A 26618-nucleotide genomic window follows, 5' to 3' on the forward strand; every position below is an offset into this window, starting at 1 on the left:
ATATATATGTATATACACGTAATATATATATACATACTAGTAGATGACCCGGCGAACTCTGTTCCGCCTTAAAGGCAATAAATAAGCAGTTTTTTTTTAATTGGAAAAAATACAAAAAAAAAAAATACCTACATTAATCATTCATAATTTATTTGTGTATTTTAGTACACATCGCAAATTATCTATTTGTTGACCTCTGTTGTTCGCTCGACCTTCAGTCCTTAAATTTGCAGTATTTCGTATTCTTCTTGCATTACGGCTTTGTCGGGAAAGATTCGATCGTCTTGGTCGCGGCATTATTAAAAAACTAAAAACTCAAATTTTCAACCATACCATACATTAAAATTGTTAATTATTTATTTTGTTGAGTTTGCAACAACCAGGTAGTTTTATTGATTAAAAACGATATTTATTGCAACACAAACTTATATTGATCTAATACAACTTTTAAAAACACATTAACTAAGTTATATTTCTATCTGTTAAATTTTAATAAAATATTTTAATAAAGTATTAGTATTGCTGTTAAGCTAGACTTACTTTGTATAGGGACAAAGAAGCTTTATTAAATTTTAGAGGAATTTTTAGAATAACATAGCATAGCTTCTTTGTAAAAGCACCAGAATGGTCGCTTTACATATAGTAAGTAAAAAATATGCATTACAAAATGTCTCTACAAAAAGAGTAGCTTTGAAAAGAAATAAAGAATTAGCAAACCCAAAAAGTTAAACTTTCAATTCGTTGAACTTGTGTTTCCAAAATAAAGCTGTAGTTTTTAAGCTCGTTCTAATTTAAAGCACGGCAAGTGCTTTGGTTGTTGTCACTAATTAAATAAAAATAAGTGACAATAAAACCTGGAACTTGAGCATTGAAAGTTTGTGCAGCCTTGACTTCTTGTGGATAACACGATTAGTCATCGCTTCTAATTTGACAGGCATGAGTTCTAAGCCTGGCACTTGCAGTCCAAACAAATTATATACGGACTATAAACTAATTAAATAAAATTCGATTATTTCTAAAGACCACTGATGAAGAGTACTTGGCAATACTCGAAACAGCGTTGTATGGTCAGCCGAACTTCAATAAAATTAAAAATAAATTTTTGTGTTTGTACTTTATTTCTTTCTTTGCTATTCGAAAATTCCAATAAAATATTTTCTTATATCAAAAATTTGATAATTTCAAAACCTACTTTGTCGTGAACGGGATAAACAGGTATCCTATGTCCTTCTCCTGGCCTTAAACTACCTCCCTGCCAATTTTCAGCTAAATCGGTTCAGCCTATATCCTTCTCCTGGCCTTAAACTACCTCCCTGCCAATTTTCAGCTAAATCGGTTCAGCCGTTCTTGAGTTATAAGTGGTGTAACAAAAACACATCTTTCTTTTATATATATAGAGATAATATAATATATATATGTAAACATATGTAATATATGTAACATATGTAAATAGAAGAGTCTTGGACATGTTAATTATGATTTATAATATTAGAAGACATATTTAGTAGTGGAAGAAATTACTTTCTACATTTACATAAACCAAATAGGTTTGTTTAAGACATCATTAAACTAGTACTATAAATTCAGGTTAAAACTGAAAAAAAGCTATATATATATATATATATATATATATAATATATATATGTATGTAGTTCTTTGCTTACTACTATTCCTACTAAACTTACTATTCCTGCATCCATTTTGATTCTACTTAAGTTTTAAATCTGGTTTTGAAAATCAACTTGCTGGAGTCGATGTACTTTTTATGCAATCGGATGGTGGTTTAACTCAAATGGATAATTTTCGTGGTGCTCGGGCAGTTTTATCAGGTCCAGCTGGTGGTGTTGTTGGTTATGCTGTTACTGGAGCGCGTGAAACAGATTTACCACTTATCGGATTTGATATGGGTGGCACTTCAACAGATGTTTCAAGATTTGCTGGGACATATGAGCATGTGATAGAAAGCACTACAGCAGGTGTTACAATACAAGCACCACAGTTAGATATTAATACTGTGGCAGCTGGTGGCGGTTCACGTCTATTTTTTCGTTCGGGTCTCTTTGTAGTTGGTCCTGAATCTGCTGGAGCTCATCCAGGTCCAACTTGCTATAAGAAAGGTGGTCCGTTAACGGTTACTGATGCTAACTTAGTACTGGGCAGAATTTTGCCGCAATACTTTCCTAAAATATTCGGTCCCAAAGAGAACGAACCTTTAGACTATTTAGAGACAAAAAGAAATTTCGAAAAACTTCAAGTTACCATTAATGATTATTTAGCGACCACTGAAGAGAAAAACCATATGTCAATTGAATCAATTGCTTTGGGATTTATACGCGTAGCAAATGAAGCTATGTGTCGTCCAATACGTGCTTTGACACAATCACGTGGTTTGGATACATCACGACATGTGTTGGCTTGTTTTGGCGGTGCTGGTGGCCAGCATGCATGCTCCATTGCTCGAGAATTGGGCATAAGTAAGGTTAGTCATAGTTTATTTTTCATCTTGAAATATATTTATTAATTTTGGCTACTTTTAGGTTGTAGTTCATAAATACGCTGGTATTTTATCTGCTTACGGCATGGCACTTGCTGATGTAGTGCATGAAACTCAGGAGCCGTGTGGCTTAGTTTTTAATGATGAAAATGCTGGAATTTTTGAAGAACGTTTAAATTTGCTTTCAGAAGAATGTACATCTTCGCTAAAGCAGCAAGGTTTTCAAAATATTTCCCTGAAACCATTTTTACATTTACGCTACGAAGGAACTGATTGCGCGCTCATTTGTTCACCTGCTTCATCAAGCAAAACTGATAATATTTTACTAAAAACATATGGTGACTTTTACACCACATTTTTAGAGCGTTATCGCTCTGAATTTGGTTTTGTTCTACAAAATCGCTCAATTATAGTAGATGATATAAGAGTACGTGGTCTGGGTATTAACGATACTCCTCCAGAATTACCGATCGGAGTAGCAGATAATAAGACGCCACAACCAGAAACTTATACTCAAATTTATTTCGACATGGGGGTATTTAACTCACCGGTATATCTTACTAAAGATTTACTTGCAAATCATGTAATAAATGGGCCTGCTATACTAATTGATCAGTTATCAACAATTCTTGTTGAACCAAATTGCACGGCCGAAATCACGGGTTTAGGGGATATAGTGATAAATGTCACTACAAGTGGAACCACTATCGTTGATGATAAACTTGACGCGATACAATTGAGTATATTTAGTCATCGCTTCATGAGCATCGCTGAGCAAATGGGAAGGTATATTCATTCCTATATATATTTAATAGAATCTTAATAGCAATATTTATAATATACAACTTTAGAGTTCTTCAACGTACTTCAATTTCAACTAATATTAAAGAACGTCTCGATTTTTCTTGCGCCTTATTTGGGCCTGATGGTGGTTTAGTCAGTAATGCCCCTCATATACCCGTTCACTTGGGTGCCATGCAGGAGACTGTACAATATCAACTAAAACAACGTGGTGAAACATTGAAAAATGGTGATGTTATTCTCTCTAACCATCCACAAGCTGGTGGATCCCATCTCCCTGACTTAACTGTAATAACACCCGTTTTCTATCAGTATGTCTACATAACTCAATAATTCAATATTGTATGTTAAACTTTTTTTTCTCTAAATACTTCAGAAATGAACTGAAACCAGTTTTTTTCGTTGCTTCACGTGGTCATCACGCCGACATAGGTGGAATAACACCTGGCTCAATGCCACCACATTCCACTTCACTTTCACAAGAAGGTGCTTCATTCAAATCTTTCCTTATAGTTGAAAGCGGCATATTTCAGGAAGAGCAAGTTGTTGAACGCTTTACAACCCCAACTGGTGCAAAAGGTGCTACAGGCACGAGAAATTTGTCAGATAATATATCTGATTTAAAAGCACAAATTGCTGCAAACCAAAAGGGCATACAGTTGGTTTCAGAGTTGATCGATAGCTATGGTCTACATGTAGTACAATCCTACATGCGCTATATACAACAAAATGCGGAAGTGGCGGTAAGGGATATGTTGAAGCAAATAGCAAAGGATACATTACAACGCACTGGTACAACAGTACTAAAAGCAGTAGAATGTATGGATGATGGTTCACCAATAAAATTATGTGTTACTATTGATGCAGAAAATGGTTCTGCACTTTGTGATTTTACTGGATCTGGGGTCGAAGTATGGGGCAATTGCAATGCACCGAGAGCAATTACACTTTCAGCTCTCATATATTGTTTACGTTGTATGGTGGGTTATGATGTACCACTCAATCAAGGCTGCCTTGCGCCTATAAAAATTATCATACCTAAAAACTCTATACTTGATCCTTCTGAGGGTGCAGCAGTAGTTGGAGGAAATGTATTAACCTCACAACGTATTGTTGATACTGTATTGAAAGCATTTAATGTTTGTGCAGCCTCACAGGGTTGTATGAATAATATTACTATTGGTGATGAAATGTGGGGCTATTATGAAACAGTAGCCGGAGGTAGTGGTGCAGGACCAACATGGAATGGTGTTGGTGGTGTGCATACACATATGACAAATACACGCATAACTGATCCAGAAATACTTGAATCACGTTATCCAATAATTTTAAATCGTTTCTGTTTACGTTCTGATAACTCTGGTGGGTTTGGGCAATTTTATGGTGGCGAAGGAATTGAAAGAGAGCTACTATTTCGTAAAGCAGTCACTTTGTCAGTGCTTACCGAAAGGCGTACACTGCAACCTTATGGATTGGATGGTGGTTCACCTGGCAAATGTGGACTTAATTTGTTACAGAAGAGTGATGGACGCATTATTTCACTCGGTGGAAAAACATGTATTGATGTAGAAACTGGAGTGAGTTATAAGTGCAAAAAAATTTGTAATAGATTTTATACGCAAGTTTCTTATTTTAGGATATATTTTCAATGAAAACGCCTGGAGGAGGAGGTTATGGTAAAGCTACTTCTAACTCACAAGCATTGATTGACAAAAACACGAATGCACAGCAATTTACTGAACGAGGCACAGTTTATGAATATCGTCAGGCGCAAGAGTCAGCTTAAAAAATTCTTTGAAGTTATTTTTTTTAAAGTTGGAATTTAAATCATGCAAGTGCAATTTTAAAAAATGTTTTTGTAAATAATTTGTTTTTATATATGCATATATGTGTTTATATTGTTATTAAACTTATTTAACCCATACAATTTTTATTTTAGTCTAATTAGTTATTTTTATTTTGTTACTTTAAACACGGTTCTTCACTAAACCTTGTTGTTTTTGTAACTCTATAAAATAAAGTTGAGTCGAATATTAACGGCTATATTTGAAACACTCAGTCTACCATATAAGTGAGAAATGATTGTACTCGAAATGTAGGCAGTGGATTATAAATTTAGATGAACGAGAAGTTTTTAAGTAAGAAACATTTTTGTCTGGTCAAACATGTTCTGCTTGTTACTTTTTTAATTTAGAAGTAAGATATATAGGGCGATAAACTAGTTGTTGATGTTTGAATCTGGTCGTGTGACTGCTACAGCCCAAGAAGAGGAGGAAATGCTGATAGTGGACAATCTAAGTCCGAGAGCCACTCACAAATGCAGAGCTCAAGAATTATTTAAACATTCCTATGCACCAATCTGAGTCCGAAAACCACTCGGTAATTCAGAGCCCAAGAAATTTTTAAATATTTAAATGCACAAAAACGGTAATTTTTATGAGTAACTAAACTAAATTTGGTATATCTTTTTCTTTGTAATTTTAAACCATAAATTAGTTTTCTTTTTGCTGGTTCTAAACCATAAAATGAATTAATTTTATTCAATATTTAAGTAAAATTTAATTAAGTATATGAGTACTTTCATTCTAACAATTCTTCAAATATTAATTTTACTAAAATAAACTATTTTTGGTTCTAATTTGACTGTCAAAATTTATAATATATACTATATACTACTATAGGAAGAACGAAGTTAGGTGGAGTTATCATTATTAGACTTCGGTTAAGTTAGACTTAACTGAAGAGTTGATACGAAAATTGTACATTTGGCCGCAAAATTAATCGTTTTAAAACGTCCAAACCTAAACGGATTTGTTTGTTGTTTTCGTACGTTGGCGAACGTTTTCGGCATCATTTATCCGTCTACGCACGGGCGTCTTGGAACGAGTGGGTGATGATTTTTTCACTTTAACTTCATTTGCTGTACTTAAAGCGATTCCAAATTGTGCTACATAATATGTAGACATAATTAATATCTATAAAGAAAAGACATCATAAAATTATATAAATAAAAAATATAATATAAATTGTTTGGATATAGGATAATATTTACCCTTGAATATGGTATACTCGTCATAAACATGTCTACTGCAATAAGTCCATCTGATATCACAAACATTATCGTCCCAAAAGCACAAAATGTGCTCAAAAAGTCTTTTTTAATTGTTGCACGAGCCAATGCTCGCCAAGAGGTTGTAAGTAATAACGCCCCATAAATGGGAAATCCGATTGCCAATATAAGATCCAGTTTATTGAATAGTACACCAACCACTGCATAAGTATATAAATAAATTTAATTAAAATTGCATAGTTTTTTAAAATTATGTATAAATTACAGACTGCTCCTGCTAAATACATTGGTATTCCAATTTTTAGCATTAGTGGCTTCCAACCGAAAGCTGATATGTAAAACACATGTCCAATGCCAAATGCAACCATTCCAAATGGAAATAGATCAATGTTAAGGAGTGCATCACCCGCACATGAAAATATCAGGCCAATTAATATTCGTTGTGAATTATGAAACCTTTGGAAATTAAAATATTAATAAATTTATGTTTAAATGACTATAAGGACGTCAGTACTCTTTCGTAAATCCGAATCCTTTCAGTACAATGTAAAACATTAAAAACACGATTGGTGCACATTTTAATAGAGTTGTCCATAGTTCTCCATTCGGATTTTGCACAAATACAAAATATATTACTACTGAATTAAAAAAAGGGGCTAAGTAAAGACTTTGCGATTTAACCTAAAAAACAAGAAAGAATTGTAAGATAAAATTATTTTATGACGTCTTAAATAAGTAAATATATACTCCAATAAGTAATAAGTAATATTATTCAAACATTATTTGTACTTGTATAAATGTCTACTTATTGTCACTTTTATAAGTTTTAACATTAATTAAGATTCCTTGGTATATTAGAACAACAGACATGCATAGAAATCTAAGAATCGGCTCAGTGAAAAAGTATATTAAGGACAGTGCCCTAAAATTATTCACAAAAGTTGATACGTTGCCCAACCCAACTCTAACAAACCTTAAGTCCACCTCAGGACGTACAGGAAGATATGCTGATCTACGGTCCGTCATCAGTTAGAAAATAAATAAATGACAATAATTCTAGTATAGTTAAAGTTTAGTGTGGGGCAGGGGTAAGCCCCCCAGCCACAATAGAGTAAAAGTGCGCAATAGCACTAACTCAAATCACAACAACAACAATATATCAATTATGTAGAAATATGACTTAATTCTCATGATTAGCAACATACATTGAGTTAAAAGTTCGTCTATTTACTAACAGATGAGTTTCTGGAAATAAAGCGATACTGTAAACTAGTAATTTATCTAGTTCTCATGCTAATTAAATGTAGAATATATGTGGAAAATAAAAGTGGAACGTGATATTTATCAAATATTGTTGGTGAATTATCTAGATCATCGTTTGCTAAAACATAGCTAATAATCAAGATTGGAATCGATGGATTATTGCTTGATTTTTAGTTATCTGCCATATTCCTTCAAATTAGAACATCTCCAGAATTCAAAATCTGTTAGGGGCGACCCTGTCTTATACACATGTTTTACATAAATGTTACTTCTCTTGTAACTTCATTATGGAAATTTCTTAAATATAACACATGATAAATATAATAAATAGGAATAATTAAACAACCTAACCAACAACACCAGCTTTTTCAACGCAATCAAGAATAGTGACATATTAATTAAAATTTAGATATAATTTTTAGAATGAAGGACCTAGTAGTCCAGTTCAATATTGTTTTAGTTAACTTTAAAATTTATTTTAGTGTTAACTTACAAATAATTAAATAAATAAATATTCGACGTTTCAAAATATTTAAGCTTGATGATACTTCTTAATTTTATAAAATGTAGTCTGATTTATTCACTCACCTTTTGTATTAATTTAATCGAGATGTAACTAGATTTTTTAAGTTACGCACACTGTATCTGGTTTATTGAGTTGTCTTTTTCGTGTATTGGTTGTACTGTTTGTAATGTACGTGTTATTTATATAATTACTTTATTTTCGTATCCAAACCTTCAGTTATCTACTCACTAAGGCTTTCTTACTGTCATGGCCTCATAACCATGAGGCCATGATTACAAACCCATGCTCGCAGTGAAGGCTAGTCACTGTGGCAAAATGTTAGATCAGAATGTATATTTAAAATTTATATAGAATAAAGTGTAGCGAGGCTTTTAATATATTAAGGAGGGCCTTAAGCTACGACATTGTGTTATAATCACGAGTTTATGAATGGTATAAACGCTTCAGAAAGATCCGAGTATATATTAATAGCACTGCCATAGCCAGGATTGTACCAAGAGGGACGATTATATACTAGAAAATATTTGTTTTGGTTGCGTATAGTTTGTATAATCTGAAGACACAGTCAGTTTCGTCTGATAATATGATATTATTTAGCATATAATTTATAAAGTAAGAAATAATGTTAGCAAGCTGTAGAAGGTAGAATTTTAGAAACATTAGTTGTTAGTTTAAGCTTTTTCTATAAGTATTGTATTATATTCTTGGGAATTGTAATATCCTAGTGAAGTGGAACCGTCGGTGAATCGGTTTGTCTTTGAGGAAGAGCGTTTTGTGCCTGAAAGCTTTAGGAAAATGAATTTGGCCTGTGGGAGGATATCGGAATGAAATTCCGGATAGTAAAGTATCCTTGTGCAAGAAATAGTAAATGCCACTTACTAAAGAGAGTTATTAACAAAAAAGTTTTAATTATGAGTGACATTAGGTCCACACTAATTAATTGTAGTTGATACAATCACGGCCATAGAGTATTTTTTCAGATACTACGTTTAAGTATGTTATTGTCAGCTTTACGGTTTAACTATTAAATAAAAAATTTCTAATTTTAATAATTGTTTATACACAAAATAAAATACAAAAATTCATGGGCACTAGATTCAATTTTCATAATCATTTCAATTATTAAGTAGAGTATTTGAATTTTTTTCTTTTATATTAATAATTAAATTATTAATCTAAACTACCTATGGAATAAAAATATATACTTTAACTTACACACGTTGTTTATTCTTTTAAAGAAAACAAAAATAAAATTAAAGATCAGCGACTTCAAACCATATTTTCTAAAGTCAGATTAGATTTCAACATTTAAGGTGATAAATGTTTTTATTTTTAGATTAAATACAATTTAAATACCGAATCTGTCGTTTAATCATTTTAGAGATTAGCTTATCATAAACTAAGTAGCAACTTCTGTTTTAAGGTAAATAACTACTGATATACCAGAAACCAGTAAATATTGACAAATTATTTCGATCTTGAAACATTACTACTATTTTATCAGCTCTGACATAAATTTAATCAGGAAAAAATGTACTTCAAAATATATAAGCTCTATTTGGTGCTTTAATATCTAGGTGCTTTAATGTACCTAGATATTTGAAATAATATAAAATAGACGATAATAGATTGATATGCCAACAAAACTATAAAATTCTTAATAATATTGTTCAAAATACTTAAGTAGAATATTTGGGATATACAATTTAAAGTCGATCTCATCGTTTTGTACTTTTACTTCTATGATAACTGTGGGGTCTCGGTTTAGAGCAGCAGTTATTATTTCATTCCATGGCAAGCCGCACTAATGTAGTTTATTTCAAGCAGTGTCTGTTTAAAACGCCCTCGTTATTTTTATTCGTTGGGATTCCCAGGATTTAGTAACGTTGTCATGTGATTTTCTTAATCTGAAGTCAACCCAGTTTTAGTTTTTGTTTGTATATATTTATATATCGGATAATAACATATTTGAAGTCAAATCTTTTGATTGTTGGAATTTGCAGAGGAAAAAAGATATATGCTTAAATAAGTTGACAGCTCTATTGTTTTTTAAAATATTAACCTAGTTTCGTATTGATACTCTCTCTTTTGTCGCTATCTCTTATTAATCTATTATTAATATTTTTATTTCTATTCCTGTAGTAGATATCTGGCTTTCAAATAAACATAAATTATCGTTTCACTCTGCATTTCGCTCGCCTAACACGAAGTGTACAGAACTTCTTGTAGTTAGTACATATGTATATCCATTGTAATATATATGTTAATAACCGTATGTAACAGTAGCAATCTGTAATCTATAAAGTTCAAATTTCAAGTTAGTTCTTAAAAGTCAATGCGATATTATCCGTTGTGAAAGTCTACTACCTACGAATAATCGTACCCGAGTGTTGGTATTAGATTATTGTCAAGGCGTCCTTATATGACTTTGAATAATATCAAACACTCTCTGAAATTGTTTGCTTAGTATTACCTACCGATGCCATACTTTAACCATTAAATTTTTATTATTACTGTTACAAATACTAAAGAATAATTTTTGGGTTATTTAATTTATAGTCAACCCAAAACATAATTAAAAATTATAAGTACTACGAAGTTTTTAAGAAAATGTTAAGTTTTTTATAAATCTTTAGTTACTGCCAGCCAAGAAGCAATGAAATCCAATAATTAATTCAAGACTTGATCTGTTTTATTTCACAAAAAAACAAAAAATTTGTGCAAACTCTGCTTTGATTCTATATGTCGAATATGTATATCTCTAAAACATTTCTATTATGCTGATAAAGACTCTCAAGGTATACGCTTACTACTCTTAGGATAACTGTTAACATGGTAATCAAATCAATATATTTTAAAATCATAAACTCCTCTATTGACCATTTAGGTTATCTTTAAAAAAAATCTTCTTCGAGGTTGTAGTAATAAAAATGCTCTTTTGTTCTCTAATACTATTAAAACCAAGCAACCAACATACTCTTTCGACTGTCGTGGAAATTTTCATATTCATTAAGCGATCGTAGTCTGTTAATAATTGGTATCCAAATTTTAAAATTTTAGCCGAAAAAATAGGAACTCTAGATAAGGAAATACCATCATCTATAAACAAGTCATCAGACCATCTTTGTTATATGGTTAAATCGCTTCAAATAAGGCAGTTAAATTTCACATTAAGGAAATACAAACATTTCAAAACATCACCATAAGGAAGATATTCAAAATTCCCAAGTACGTTTGACAGTCTGATATTCATAAAAATCTTTCTATTGAAACCATCATCAAGTACATAATGGTTAGAGCGTCTAAACATTCTAAACTATTTCTCTAAAAATGATGATCATTTCCAGAGTTCATTTTTTGCGCTGGAAAAAATGCAAGTAATAGAGGGAAGATTTGCAGATATCTGTTCTGTTATACAAAAAGGGGGGTTTATAATAAAAGTGATATAGGTTAACATGCACTCCCAGATCAAACGAAAAAAGTGCAGCCAGATGAGGAAGTAAAGGTGCCAGCTGTTACCAACTCCATAAAATCATAATTCACAGCACCAATATCACCTCACAATCCATATATGCCTAAGGGTTTGGTTTTATTATATCCAAACCGATTCAGGCAAATGATTATTATAAATTTTTGGAAAGCATGGTCGTTAGCCACACCAAAAACAGTTTAAGGCTTAATGTATTGTCCCTAATAGAGATAATTTTGATGAAGACAAAACAAATGTTGATGAATATTATTTACCATTTAAATTTTCTTTTTATAATTTTGAATAAGCAATATACCATATTGAGTGTCGATCAACTGATGAAAGTTGGCACATAAAAAAGCAACGCTTGAATTGGATAGGACACGAAGTGCAGAAGCCAGAAGGAAGAGCAGCAGATAGTATCTTCGACAGTGAAGTTAGAACAGCGAAAATAAAAGGAATACCAAGAAAGAGATAGAGTGACAGTGTTCAAAAAGATCTGAGAGATATAAATGTTACCAACTGGATGATAAAAATCAAAAATAGAGAAGAGTGGATAAATCTTGTATAATAAGTTCAAGGATGATGGTGATATAGTGTAGAATATATAAGAGGTTTATGAGGATTATTTCTCTGTGCTACAAAGATCTTCATAAAATGCATTTAATCTTTCTATATTCATAAGAGTGTACGGTGTTAAGAATAACTTCTATTAAAATTCTGATCTTTCTTTTGATTAATCACAAATGGGGTTTTAAAATTTTTTATTATTAAAACATTATGTATATTCTAGGATTTTTATAAAAATTTTTTGTGGAAAATATAGAGCCGTGAACTGCATGATTTTTAAAAGCGGTTTGATGGCGGTTTCTGGTACAATTTACCAGGTTCAATTCAATGTTCGGCTCAATATATATATATATACATAAGATATAGCTCAGCTCACAGCTCAGAGGAGCTGGTTAAAAACCAGTTTTTTGTTTATAAAATTAAATCGCTGTGTTTAATAGAATAAATTTTGGGATTTTTGTATATTAATTAAAGTACTTTTTAGTTTAGTTAAAATTATAATTAATACCATCGATTTGTCTCTTAATATTTTTACAACATCTATTTTATTCTCCGACATATTTTCCTTTCTGTTGCACAACTTAAAAAAATATAGTAAATTTGTGGTAGTTAAAGAGCAAAACTTTTTGGAGTCCTTTTTATATGAGAGCAAAGCTTTTATTATTAGAAAGGATAAATGTATTTTCTACATAATTTAAGAATTGTGCAAGGTCAAGGACAAAAACAAAAATGAGATTTTTTAAAAGTTGTGCGAAACTAATGAAATCGAATTAATTGATTGGTGAAAGGTAAATGTAATCACATATTTAATAAAAAGTAATTACATCATATAAAAAAGAATTTTTAATTAAAATTATTTAATCATTTTTTGATATATAAATTTATTATATGTATAGTCGAATTCACTTTAATGGATAGTACATATAAAAAAATATTTTTTTTTAAGAAGAAATTATGGAACTAAGATATTTTATGTGGCTATAGTTCAAGTCTTTACTATTTGCCCTAGATAATTTAATTTACATAATAGATAATTTAAATAAAGTAATTAATTTACAGGATTATATACACATTTTAATCAGTTAGGTAAAAAGTATTGAGTCGTTCACTGTGAATCAAATATAAAACAATCTATATAGGTACATTTGCATTTGATTTGGTGGACTACTCCTTAGTTCAAGAAATTAAGAATTTTTTTGTTACGGTGGCAAAATTGTTAATATTAAGTAAAGTAAAAGGTATTTTCATTTATAAAAACTTTCATTGTCATTATAGGCACTAGAAATAGGGTCGGGTCCCGTCTTCCTTCCACAAATATCTCTAGCAATTCTCATTGCATATCGATATCATTCAGTTATCATGAATGAAAACACTAATATCATAATAAATAGTTTCTGTTAAGACTTTTAAATATTTATACTATGGTTTATATTATGGTTCTATGATATTACTTATTGTCTTAATACCATTTCTTAATACAATTTCTTAAAAAAACATCATTTGGACATTGTTTCAATAATAAATTTAGTAATAATGTTTTTTCTAATACTTTGTATATCGGTTAACAAATAATAAAATGTTCTTTCTTTTTAAGTAACAAATTATTTAATAATAATTATTTAATAATAATTATTTAATAAATATAAAATTATCATACATTATTCGTACATTCACTTATCAACTTTAAATTAATTAATGCTTATTTTTATATATTCTATATAATTTTACCCGAGTAAGGGGATATAGAGTAAACCTATTTTATAATTGATGTAAGGAAAACAATTTACAAACTCTATTGAACACTATATTACAATATAATATTCTTATCTCCTTCATGAGTTTTAAGAAAATAGTAAAGTACAATGGTCTCTGAAGGCAAGTAAAATAACGATGGAAGAAAAGTGCAGACACCAAATTACATGCAAAACAATAAGGGGCGTATATCGTTAGTACCTGTTGTAGTTTCCACCTTCTTCTTCTTGATCTTCGACTTTAACCTACAATAGCTTTTCTGCATTTTAATCAACTTGGTCTCAACTATTTTTGTTTAAGGTATTCTGTACTTTAGCTATTGGCATGATATATTATGATTAGTTTAAGTGGGAAATAACCCTTGTTTTTAATTATGTAATGTGTCTACTTCAAATTTTTATGATTTTTGATATTGGCAATTTTTATGATTTCCAATAATTTAGGGTATTCACATTATCCTTTTATTTTTTAGCTTTTCATCAATTTCAAAACATCTTTACAACACCTTCTGCTAATATATTTGCCATACATTTTCATGATTCTTATTTAGTGAGCATATCCCGCTAATCCATATTTGGTCTATGTATTGTCGGGTAATACGCTGTGCTGATAAGGAGATTTTTGGGCTTGTCTCAGGTAAGCTAGTAAAATATTTTTGTTTTTTGAGTTTTAATATGCATTTATTAACAAAAGTCTTTTTATATATATATTATACCATATATTATATGTATCTTATACCATCTATGTTGAAATAAGAATATACATTAGTAGCACCAGAAACATTGAAAATTCGGTTTAAAAATACATGCGTTATTTGTTTTTAAGAACTAATTTTAGAACATTAATTCAGGTTCAGGCATAATTTAGCTAAACATTCTTTGGCTTATCAATTAAAAATTATTCAACACGTATGGTAATGAATTGAACTGACCATTACAAAAATTAAAGCGATATATGCAGACACACACATATATCATAGAATAAAATCCAGTGTCCAAAAATAAGCTTAAAAAGAACCATACAGAGTAGGCGAAACATAACAACAAGTTATATGTATAGTAAGGTTGGATTCAATTAAGGAATAAAAGGATATAAATGATGACGATATCCATAGCATATTCATTAAACTTCTTTAATTATTAAAAACGTTTATACATCCAAAGGTTTTCCAAAGAAAATTTTTATGATATTATTCTTAAGAACTATAAGTACTGTTAGTTGGCACTTTTTCTTGCTTCAATTTTTAATTTTTTTCTATTCTACATTTCTTCTCATTTCTAGGAGTGTTAACAATTTGACTGCTGTATAATTTTATGTATATTTTTGACATAAGTTAAATACTGACTATATCTCTGTCTCAAACAACGGATTCTTTCTTATAAGCAAATATAAAGAATTTCTATAAGAATAAGATTAAAATAAATTAAATGATTTATTTTTAATTTGTTTATTATTAAAATAAAAATATCTAGAAATATTATAAATAAGACAATTTTGTAAAAAAATATTTTCAAAATTTCGTTGGTTTTGGTTGTTTGGTAGAGCTGACTTATAGTAATTACTTTCGTTAATGACGTTCTTGATTTTTACATATTAAATTTGTAATTTGTAAAATTTTTTTGATATTAATTTTATAGAGAGGTTTATAGAGAGGTGAACTACAACAACAAAAATCCTTTTTATATTATTTTCATTAATTGAATTTTTGGTTGCCCACACAACTGTTTCGAGTATTTTCGAATACCCATCATTAGTGGTCTTGGAATTATTTCTTGTATTTAATTATTCGTAAATAATTTTTTAAGACTTAATTTTAAAAAATTTGGAATCTTTTAAAAAGGTGATTCACATTAATTTTTTAATTTACTGAACATTATAAATATAAAGAAATGTAGTCCAAATTTTCTAAAACTCTTCAAGTTACTCTCACTTAAGAAAATATTATTTATTATATAAATTAATCAAAAATCGAAGGTGCCACCTTTTTAAGTGTAGCGCAACAAATTACATTCATTATTAAACTCAGCTTAAACGACTTTAAACAAACATATTTACTTTTATTGTTTTATTTTTGAACTTTAAACGAAATAATTTATTTATTATTCTTTTTTTTTTTTTTTTTTTTTTTAAAAATGTATACGAATAAATACTCCATAAATTAATACCTTCGTATACGGTGGATATGGACTTACAAGGTGCATAATATCCAGCATCCTGTCTTCTTTCTGCTTTATTTCACTTTTGTATCACTTAAAGCTTTGGATTATTCTTATCACAATACGCAATTGAACTTCACATTCACATTTAGATTTACAATTTATTTGTTTATATTTTCTTTATATAATTTTATTTTACTATTTTCCCTCCAAATGTTGAATTTGCACAGCCCACAGCGGAACGACCACTCCAACAACCGAACTAATTCATTTTAAACCAAAAACTGAGAGTTTGATATGTAAAAAATCTTCAAGTTTTGGAATTTGAACATGTACACAAAGCAAACACCCAGTAGGAAATTTTATGACACCACAGTCTCATCGAGACAATAGTACACTCTTTGTTGATGATAAAGAAAAATTGCTTATTGCGTTTGAGTATTTACGTTTAATGGTGAGCGGAATTTCATCAAAAATTCTAAGTGTATATAGTTACGTGTTTTAAGAGATTGAAAGAGAAAATGAAGAGAAGTAAAGCTTTTCTACTAATAGCATTGCATTTCGCAATGTTAACTTAAAACAAATTAAATACTGTTGCGTGCCTTCATTAAGAAAAATAATCGAAATAATTTAAAATAGAGTGGAAGTGTAACGAAATCATTTTGTAGAAATATTTTTGGACTTTTGATATAACAGTTTGTTTAATATTTTTAATATATTTTATTTTTTAAACAATAAGAAACAATATTTAATGATTTAACAGATGTTTAAACTATATTTTGAATATTGAAACAACATATAAATAAAACATTTAACATAATTAATTTATTAATTTATAATAATTTGTTGTGTTATTAATTTATTTGTATTTTAATTAAACTTTACAATACGTTGTTTTATTTTTATTATTTTTTTTAATTTGCTTTATTTGGTTTTTATTATATTTGGAAGTTAATTTTATTTAATTCGTATTTCTTTGTTTTTACATAAATAAATAACATATTCTTATGTTATTTTTACATTATTATTATTATTTAAATTTTTTTTATTTTATTTTTATCTCGTAGGAAAATAAACAATGTATGTTTATAAGATTTTTAAAACGTTTTTGGCAGCCATCTATTAACGTATAGTTCTTTCAATTATCAGCAGTGGACTTTATTTTTGATTTCCTCTGAAGTTATCATTGGAACAACTTACAAATATCATAACTCAGTTATCAGCTATTACGTTGCCTTCGAATTTTTTTTACATGTGTTTATGTGTTCGTACTAAGGTATGAGATTCTTATAGATTTGGACTAATTTAAATTTAGTCGTTTCAAACTAAAGAGTTCATATGGCTGCATGATTATCTGAATATAAAACATTATATTATCTAAGACTATACTTCGTCCATGATATTGAAGTAAACTATATATTTAAATATATCATTTGATATTGACATTTATATCTTAACTAATTTGTACTGTCATTAACCACTTTTAATTAATGAATGTCATATCATATCTGATATCGTTGCGAATCTATTAGGTCTATGTATGGTCTGTGTCAGTCAGCTCTATTTTTCTACCTATGAATATACGTAGAGATATTAATTTTAAAATTCTTTATGGTAATTATTTTGTATATATTCCTTGCATTCGTAATAGTTTAAATCTTTTATCTTTACTCAGTACTTTTAGAGCATCAATTTACTTGGTTTTTGATGGCAATCATATCTATAAACAGACATTATAAATGATTCTGTATGAGAAAATTGCGCATAGGTAGTATTAAAAGCTGATTATAAAGCAATTATAATATATAATATATATTAAAAATAATTTCTCAAATAATTATGGCATCGGTATTTGGTTCTGTGTTTAGTTGATAAGATAATAATATTCTTTTGTATTCAACAGAAATATTTATCTATATCAATTACATCAATTTAATCACAGATGGGTAAAATTTTACACAATTTTGAATTAAATGTATGTTTACAAAAATGTGTGTGCTCTGCTAAATAAAAAATGTTTACAGTGTAAACACTTTGTCTCTCATCATAAACTTTCATATTTGTACGTAAATTATGAATGAAACAAACCTATTTATCATTATTATTGATAAGGCTGAGAGATCCAAAAAATATCGGCCATTGAACGAATAATTGGTTTATACCCATTGTTTGATAATATTCGCAACAATTAAAAAGTGCATTATACTTATAAATACTTTTGATAATAGCTGAGTCAATAAATCAAAGCGTATGAAGTGTAAGTATTGCACATTGGTTGAGTTGTTATTATTTAAAAAATGTTCATTCAATTAAATTAAGAATATAATTTACAACAAATTAAATACGAAAATAATTAAATTTGTTTTTGTGTTGTAAAAATAATATTTAAATAATTATTTTGACTGTGTGCGAGTTCGAGTAAATTGATGGTAAATTGAGAGAAATAGTAAATTATGTCGGTTTGGCAGCGAATGTTGGTATTTAACAGAATTTTGAGTAGGGTAAATTAGATAAAAATAAGGTTAGGTGTTACCCATGTGAACAATTAATAAGATGTTTAATAATTAAATAAATAAATTTGAAAACTTTTAAGCAAAAATAATAAATAAGTGCAATAAATAAATAAAATAATAAATAAGTTCAATAAATTGATAAAAAAAATATTCACATAAGTGCAGTGCAAAAAAAGCTCTAGAATATTTCAATTTACTTTACCTCAATTTACTTTAACTCGCACACGGCCTTAATGTTAATTTTTTCTTGCTGAGATTGACGCGTCTTTATGACGAAAAGAAACTATTTAAAAGTTTGACGAATTCGAATATCAAAGAAAAGACAAGACAAAAATATAGTTCAAAACTAAAAATTTAGTTCAAAACTAAAAATTTATTTCAATAAATTAACTAAATTTTTGTGTTTGTCTTTTCTTTGCTTCGAATTCGAAATGCGTCTTAAATAATTATTATTCTTTATTATATATTAAAATTATTATATATTAACTTTTATTAACAGAAATATGTATTTTAAATTAAGTATTCAAATTCATATGATATGGTAAAGACTATTCAATACATTGAATTCGTGAGTATTTAGGACGTGTGCGAGTTAGGCTAAGTTGATGCTAAACCAAATGGGAGATTTTTTGGGATTTTTTGCACTGCACACATTTAGCCATTTATCAACATGTATCGACACATCACTACATTATCGCCACAACTTAGAATTTCCCTCATTTAGAACGCAACTTAGCCTAACTCGCACACGACCTTAATACTCATTGTTTATGGGTTGTGATGCTCCAGTCTATTGTATGGGGTTGAGAATTTCCTACAGGTCATTTAATTGAGATTTGAGCTTAAAAGCTTAAGAGAGAGGTACAGAAAAAAAACGTCTGATAAGATTTGTCTCTTTTGATTGTTGCTTTTCTGTTTGTCATCGCTTAACACCTTCGTCGCTCTTAGCATGCAACAAGTTGTTTATATTTTGTGAATTTTTTTTTATTTTTTATATAAATATACCCGGTGTATATTTTTGTTTTGTATACAAATTACTTGAAAAAAAGCATTGACGCTCACGAAAGCTTTCATAAAATAAAAAGCTGTTGATAGTTCGATTGTGCGTCAAAGTATCTTTCCTCTTTAAAGGAAAAGCTTGAGTGCATCCTTTCGAAGGATACAAATTTTAGTTAGTATTTTTCTGTGCATTTGTGTGGTGTCTCCGACAGATTTTCATTCTAATTGAAATCAATCAATAAAAAGGTTATTAAAAAACTTTTTTTAATAGTTATAATAAAAATATAAAATTTATATTAATTTTAAGAAATATATAATAAAATAAAACTTAATTAACTTAAAAGCAATAAGATTTGTGGTACAAAAACAGTAAAGATTTTAATATGAAAATTGTGTATCCCACAGTCCACAGTCCAGAATATTTTCGATTAAATTTGATGATTGCTATTAAAATTTAATTATATTCTTGTTTTTCATTAGCTTTTTTCTGTTAGATGACTTAAGTGAACAAAAATTAATTACATAAAGTGCTCCGTATCGATTTCGAATTAATTATTTTTATGTAACATTTTTATATAAGTGAAATACATACATAATTTCTTGAACAGTGCTTAAGAGCAATTTACTTTTTTCTTATTCCGAGTGACCATCAGGCAGAGGAAAGTAGAAAAAGGTAACCCAATTTCTTCGTAAAATCTGCTCAAGAAGACCTCTCAGATATGCAACTTGTAAGGCCAACAGAATGTTTAACCTTTCACTGTTTTATATGGAAAACTATTTTTATATCTGAAATTAATCTATGTAATAAAGAGTTAAATGTGAGAAAAATGAAAAACACAATTAAAAGTATACAAAAATCGTGGACATCATTTATCAAAATAATTAAGTCAATATTGACTTAATTGTAAAACGAATTGTAATTAAGGATGTCATATTGCTTATGAATTTTTCAATAAAATAAATTCATATCCATTACGAAGTAATTTTTTTTATTTCATTAAGACAGTCACTGCTCAAATGAAATAAGCTGTATAATTATAATTAATGAAGACACAACTTAAAGCACCAGTTAACAATACAAAAAAGTGAAAAAAAATATCATGAATAATGAAAACCAATAAAATGCTAATTAACAGCACTAAAAACACAGTGCAAGAGAAAAAATATCTTATCTAAAGAAAACTTCTGTATAAACGTTCTTAATAATGAAAAAATCATTGACTTTGCCAAAGTTCAAATATATTTTGTACTGATCTGTTAAAAATTATTTAACGAAACATTTTACAGTAGAACGCTCAGACATATTTTCAGGTTAATGATAAATTGTTGTACATACAAGAAACATGAAAGAGGTTAAAGTAGCGGCATTGTGCCCAAAGACAACTTAAGCTCAAATAATAGTTCGTTGTGATATCACATTTACTTTGTTCATATATAGACCAGAACCATTTCCGAAAACATCGTAGTGGTCAACGTACAAACAAAGCTGAAAGGTATGACTTCTCAATCAAGTGAAAGCAAACCAACCCGAGTAGTCTATAAACTTGACCAAGTCCCTAATTTTATAGGATCAAAGCTCTGTCAAAAAGCCTTAAAAATTTTGAATCTTTTTATAACCAATGATGGACACTGACACATGAGGTGTATAACAATTTTCATCTCCTGTGCAGAGCCACAATTGCGACAAAAGTTATTATAGAGAAGTCCCGGTCTCATAGAATGTCTTCAAAAGCCCTAGTGATCCGACAGCATCGATACTTAGCACTGAGCAAGTTATACCTTAGTTAACTTAACCTTAGTTAGTTTTCTCATTAGTTTGGGCCATGTCTATCCATTTAGCTATATTCAAATATTTTTGTTTGATTGTCAGCTTGGTTTTTGCATGTGAGATACTAATAACTGAGTAATAAATGTCAAAGAGCAGAGTGTTTACCTCAGCAAGCTCGTCTGCCTTTCAGACGAAAGGCAAAATATGTTAATATTTTACACATATTTATAATACTGTAGATAATGTATAGATACAGTAAGAGTATCCGCCGCCTATATGTGGAGCTTTGATATTTAATCAAGATTTTTTAAATTTGATTTAGTGATTTTGATTTAGTTTTCTTTCTCTTTATTAGATTTAACTAATAAAGAATGTACTACATATTCAATATAAAAACTGTTAGGATAAAATTTTGCTAACCAGTTGGTTGGTCCCTGGTGTTCTGTCAATATATCTTCTTTGTATAAATCAAATAATCTTTTCTCCATGCAAAATCAAACAAGCAATATTATATGTATTATAATAAATTTCAAAATATATAATAGCAATGTGATTTAAGTGTGAAGTTGAATGCCAAAAAATAGATTTAAGTACTTTGATACTATTTACTTGACGTTATGTAAAGTAATGCTCGTTTTGCATTCCTTTACAGTGCCACAATAATAATATGTACATAAATTGTATCCTATGTTGTTTACATCAGCGTTAATTATTTAGTCGAAATTTAGAATTTAAGTTTATTCCTTAGAGTTTTATTGAGTCATGGCTTGCCCATTTTTTCGTCGGGCCGACTCTTTGCAACGACAAACATCGGTCGTTACAGAAACTCCAACTTGGACTTTAGATGAAGAAGATATACCAGATGATGCTTTAACGTTAACGCATCTACAAATGGCAATCCAACTACTCACAGCACCTTCGGTAATTTTAAGATCAGAAATTTAATATGAAATATAATAGAACTCTAATATTTCCAGAATGAAGATCTCAACTCTGCTGTCAATGCACTCGTATCGAAATATAAAAAAAATTGGCCAAATATTTCGAAGCTGTAAGTATTGCAATAAAAATAAGTATTTCCTATAAAGATTTAAAATAATTATTTTTTAATAATAGTAAAATTGATATGGAGACCCTAAAGAGCATACCAAACTATGATTATTTATCAGACATACAAGAAATATTACTTGAAATGGATGAATCTAGTGCCAGTGAAATATTGGTATTACTCGGTGAAGAATTAATCTCATCGTGCTGTACAGGCATCATAGAGCGTGCATTTCGTTGTCTCGGTACCGATTTGCAAGAGTTTCTTGGTTCTTTGGATGGAGTGTATGATGTACTTAAGTTGCAAGAGGTAAATCAATTTAAGAAAGACATATCAATGAGATATACATAGATATAACTATTTATGTATGTACAATAAAAAGTAAATATATAACAATATTGTCTGTGGTGTCGCAAGAATAACTGGTTTCAGGGGCATCATAGTTTTGTGGTGCTTTTCACGAGAAAAGCTTATTAAAAATTAATATAGAATATACTACTCTTGAGAACCATTCGGCGCACTTTCCCGAGTGTCATTCGAGACACGATAGACTCCTTCTTTGTTACACTACTTAAAGATGTAGTTATAAAAAAATTCAAATATTTCTTAGGAAGATGTGACCGACACTGGATTTGTTTGTGCTGGCGATGGTGAACTTATATTTACTTCTGAACGACCAGTCATCGCTTGGTTATTGTTGGGCTCTCTCAAAGCACTTACAAAAATGCTCTATAATGTACAGGTTAATATCAAAATCGAGCCAGTTGAAAGTGATGCCCGGCGCTATCGCTATCTATTCTCTACAGGCAGAGAATCATTGAAATCAAACGAATTAATAAAAGCGGAACCACGTAATAACTCGTCAAATGCCGCAGATATGTCAATGAATTCAGGAACATTTTGTAAAGCATTTCCTTGGCATTTCATAATGAATGAAAACCTGGAACTGGTGCAACTAGGTGTGTTGATAATTCCGAAATACATATATAATAAAAATTGGTACAGTCAGCTATTGACATTGTTTTTCTATAATCAGGTACTGGATTTAGTAAGTTATACAAACCATATATGGGAGACTATGGTTGTTTAGCTGCTACTTATTTTGATTTTAAACGTCCAAAAGGCTTAACCATGAAATTCCGTGATATAGTCAGACGTACCTATACTCCATTTTTAATTGCGCTTAAGAACCCTCCAAATGTTAAGGAATTTCCAGCAGAAGTACATTAAATTTTAATTTATTGCATTAAAATTTTTAAAGTAAAAATATTTTTTTAAAGGGTCTTGAAATTAAAGGTCAAATGGTACATTGTCCAGAATCGAATTCTCTTCTGTTTATTGGCTCACCTTTTCTTGATGGTTTAGAAGGTTTGACTTGCAATGGTCTCTTCATATCTGACATACCATTGCACGATGCAACTCGCGAAGTAATACTAGTTGGGGAGCAAGCTCGTGCTCAAGATGGTTTACGTCGTCGTATGGACAAATTAAAGAGTTCGATTGAAGAAGGAAATGCTGCCGTTACTAAGGAGCGAAAGAAGAATGTCAGTTTACTGCATTTGATTTTTCCAGCTGAAATCGCCGAACGTTTGTGGCTCGGTGCCAGTATTGATGCCAAGACTTATCCAGATGTTACAATATTATTTAGTGACATTGTTGGTTTTACCAGTATTTGCTCACGTGCTACTCCTTTTATGGTTATCAGCATGTTGGAATTGCTTTATAAGGATTTCGATGAATTTTGCGACCTTTTCGATGTTTATAAAGTAGAAACCATTGGTGATGCTTACTGTGTTGCCAGCGGTTTACATCGCGCCTCTATTTATGATGCGCATAAAGTTGCATGGATGGCGCTCAAAATGATAGAGGCTTGCTCAAAACATATTACACATGATGGTGAGCAAATAAAAATGCGAATTGGGTTGCACACTGGGACTGTTCTAGCTGGTGTTGTTGGTCGTAAGATGCCACGGTATTGTTTATTTGGACACAATGTAACAATTGCTAATAAATTTGAATCTGGAAGTGAGGCTTGTAAAATTAATGTTAGCCCAACAACTAAAGAGTAAGTTTTACATTTCTTATGGAAAGAAAAGAAACTTAACTAAATATTATTTTTATTGTTATTCATGATTTTTATTTGTAGATGGCTTATTAAACATCCAGGATTTTCATTTGACTTAACACCACGCGATCCAACGTGTTTGCCGAAAGAGTTTCCAAATACCGATAATGACACATGTTATTTTCTGGATGGATATCGACACCCAGACCTTGATGAAAATTTGCCACTCGTTTCGCATATTAGTGCTGCAATGAAAACTATATCTAACACAAATTAATTAGAAATACTTTCACCTTATTAGATCTATAACCTATAATTTATTCTGAAGATCAACTATTATCTGTTAAATGTATCTTAATATATATATACGAGTATTATGTAATAGAAATATTTAAATAAGTAGTTCATTTCACCATCATATACAAATCAAATGTATTGCACTTAACTTTACGAGTATGGTTAAAATTTCATCTTAGAAAAAATACTGATAACTCTATAAAACTCTATAGCTCTCTATAAAATACATTCATTTTGGAATTACAGCTGTTAATAATAAATAATGTTTATAGTACAAATATTGTTTTATTTATACCAATATTTTTGGCATACAGTCAGTTTTTACATTGACTTAACGTTTCTTTATAAAATCGATTTCCACGTTAGTTTGCTGTTCAGAAATTTTTCGCAGTCAAGGTTTTTTTATACTATATGTATTAATTAAAATATTTCAACTATCTTGGCTTAAACGGTTATGTTTGAAGGTTTAGTTGATTTGATCTCTATTCGCTTTATTCTTATAGATAGTGTTCTAAGATATGTCTTTCGATACCAAATGGTTTAACAAGGATTACAAAGGTTAGCAACTCGCCTTTCGCGGCAAAATTTTTTTGAGGGCATCACAATGGGCAATATATGCCTCCGAGTGGAAGTGCTGACAGCGGTCAGCACACGCCTTCCGAACCTAACCTATGTCTTTCGATGCGCTCATTGAGCTCATAACATACTCTATAGTTATTTTAAAAATTTTTAAACATGCTTACCTATTAGAGACTGTCTAAAAATGTTATCTTATTCTTTTATATAGTATTAATAAGATGGGTGTGTTCTAACAAAGACTAACTGCTCCTGACTTTGTCTTGTTTAAGACCACCTTTGCACTGTAATATTTTTCTCAAGGGTCTTCCTTGCGACATAAAAGAAAACTTCCAAGCGCACAAAATTGTAGTAGAGTAATATTGTTTATTTCCAATATAATATAACTGTATCTAAACTTCTCATCACATTGTTTATTCATTTATCTATCTTCAGTATATATTTATACAACTATTCCATTCAATAGCAAAATTAATCAAAACTATTAAGAAAATCATTTCTCAATTTACTATTTTAAGTGCCGCTAACAAAGTTGATTAGAGTCCTTGGGAAAAATTTCATTATACAGACTACAATAATAACAGTAAAATTAAATCTGACACTAAGTAGATCGATAAAGAATTCAGTATAAAAAAGCTTCCTGAAGATACCCAATCTATGCACTAGAGTTAATCATCAATATATACGTTCATTACGCTCTCATTAAATCCATTAGTAACTCAACGACCAATCACACTGTATGGACTATAACAATTGTAATAGAAATTTAAATGCTCAACTAAATTGCAAATCCATTTGTGGATCATATTCATGGAGATATCAATCATTCCCGATGAATTGGACTGGGCAAATGGGACTCCTAGTTTAGAATCAAAAATGATTTCGTACCTGTATGTACTCAGATAGTCCAGCAGTAATTAAAGCATTATTCTTCTGGAAGGATCTGCCATTTAACTCTGTGGACCGGAGCCATATTGTGAATAAATTATTGTGAATTTTCTTTCAACCGCGACATTCCAGGTAATCGTCAGGTTTAAGAGCAAGTTCATTCCAACAGTTACGGTAAGGTATCCTTCTTCAGTAGAACAAAGTTGATGTTGCTGGTGGGATATTTAACAGGCATTATCACCTTAATAAAATGAGTCTTTCCGAAGAGATAGATCGTTGACTCTGTCTAGATGCAGACGAGACTTTCAGTCACAGCTCTGTCTTGATCTGGGCCAGGAGGAGGTCACTGGGTCTAGAATTACT

The 26618-nt window shown here is 29.9% G+C and overlaps 3 protein-coding genes across 4 annotated transcripts in view; 2 read left to right on the plus strand and 1 right to left on the minus strand.

Moving 5' to 3' along the window:
• Nucleotides 1-5130, plus strand: part of LOC119682710 (5-oxoprolinase-like) — a 103192-nt gene extending 98062 nt beyond the window's left edge. The window contains exons 4-8 of the mRNA XM_038096202.1: nucleotides 1717-2479; nucleotides 2538-3280; nucleotides 3346-3606; nucleotides 3672-4872; nucleotides 4932-5130. Coding sequence (XP_037952130.1) covers nucleotides 1717-2479; nucleotides 2538-3280; nucleotides 3346-3606; nucleotides 3672-4872; nucleotides 4932-5081 — 3118 coding nt within the window. The 3' untranslated portion in view covers nucleotides 5082-5130. The remainder of the gene's footprint in view (nucleotides 1-1716; nucleotides 2480-2537; nucleotides 3281-3345; nucleotides 3607-3671; nucleotides 4873-4931) is intronic.
• A 707-nt stretch (nucleotides 5131-5837) lies between these two features.
• Nucleotides 5838-16384, minus strand: LOC119682713 (lysoplasmalogenase-like protein TMEM86A). Of its 2 annotated transcripts, none has more exons than XM_038096206.1 (5): nucleotides 16111-16384; nucleotides 6880-7046; nucleotides 6631-6821; nucleotides 6348-6565; nucleotides 5838-6270 (listed from the first exon to the last, which is right to left on the minus strand). In XM_038096206.1, exons 1-5 carry the CDS (start codon nucleotides 16156-16158, stop codon nucleotides 6097-6099), a joined length of 798 nt encoding a protein of 265 aa, XP_037952134.1. In that variant the 5' UTR covers nucleotides 16159-16384; the 3' UTR covers nucleotides 5838-6096. The 2 variants fall into 2 exon arrangements, with proteins under 2 accessions (XP_037952134.1, XP_037952135.1); XM_038096207.1 differs by having other exon boundaries at nucleotides 16138-16366.
• A 3389-nt stretch (nucleotides 16385-19773) lies between these two features.
• On the plus strand, nucleotides 19774-24778 carry LOC119683111 (head-specific guanylate cyclase-like). Its single transcript, XM_038096721.1, has 8 exons — nucleotides 19774-19859; nucleotides 22130-22302; nucleotides 22359-22432; nucleotides 22498-22738; nucleotides 23040-23388; nucleotides 23466-23650; nucleotides 23710-24494; nucleotides 24576-24778. The coding sequence occupies exons 2-8, from the start codon at nucleotides 22144-22146 to the stop codon at nucleotides 24769-24771; spliced, it is 1989 nt and encodes a 662-aa protein (XP_037952649.1). The 5' UTR covers nucleotides 19774-19859; nucleotides 22130-22143; the 3' UTR covers nucleotides 24772-24778.
• The last annotated feature ends 1840 nt before the right edge of the window (nucleotides 24779-26618 follow it).

The sequence above is a fragment of the Teleopsis dalmanni genome, chromosome 2 (genome assembly GCF_002237135.1).
Source record: "Teleopsis dalmanni isolate 2A chromosome 2, ASM223713v2, whole genome shotgun sequence".
Classification (NCBI taxonomy): Eukaryota; Metazoa; Arthropoda; class Insecta; order Diptera; family Diopsidae; genus Teleopsis; species Teleopsis dalmanni.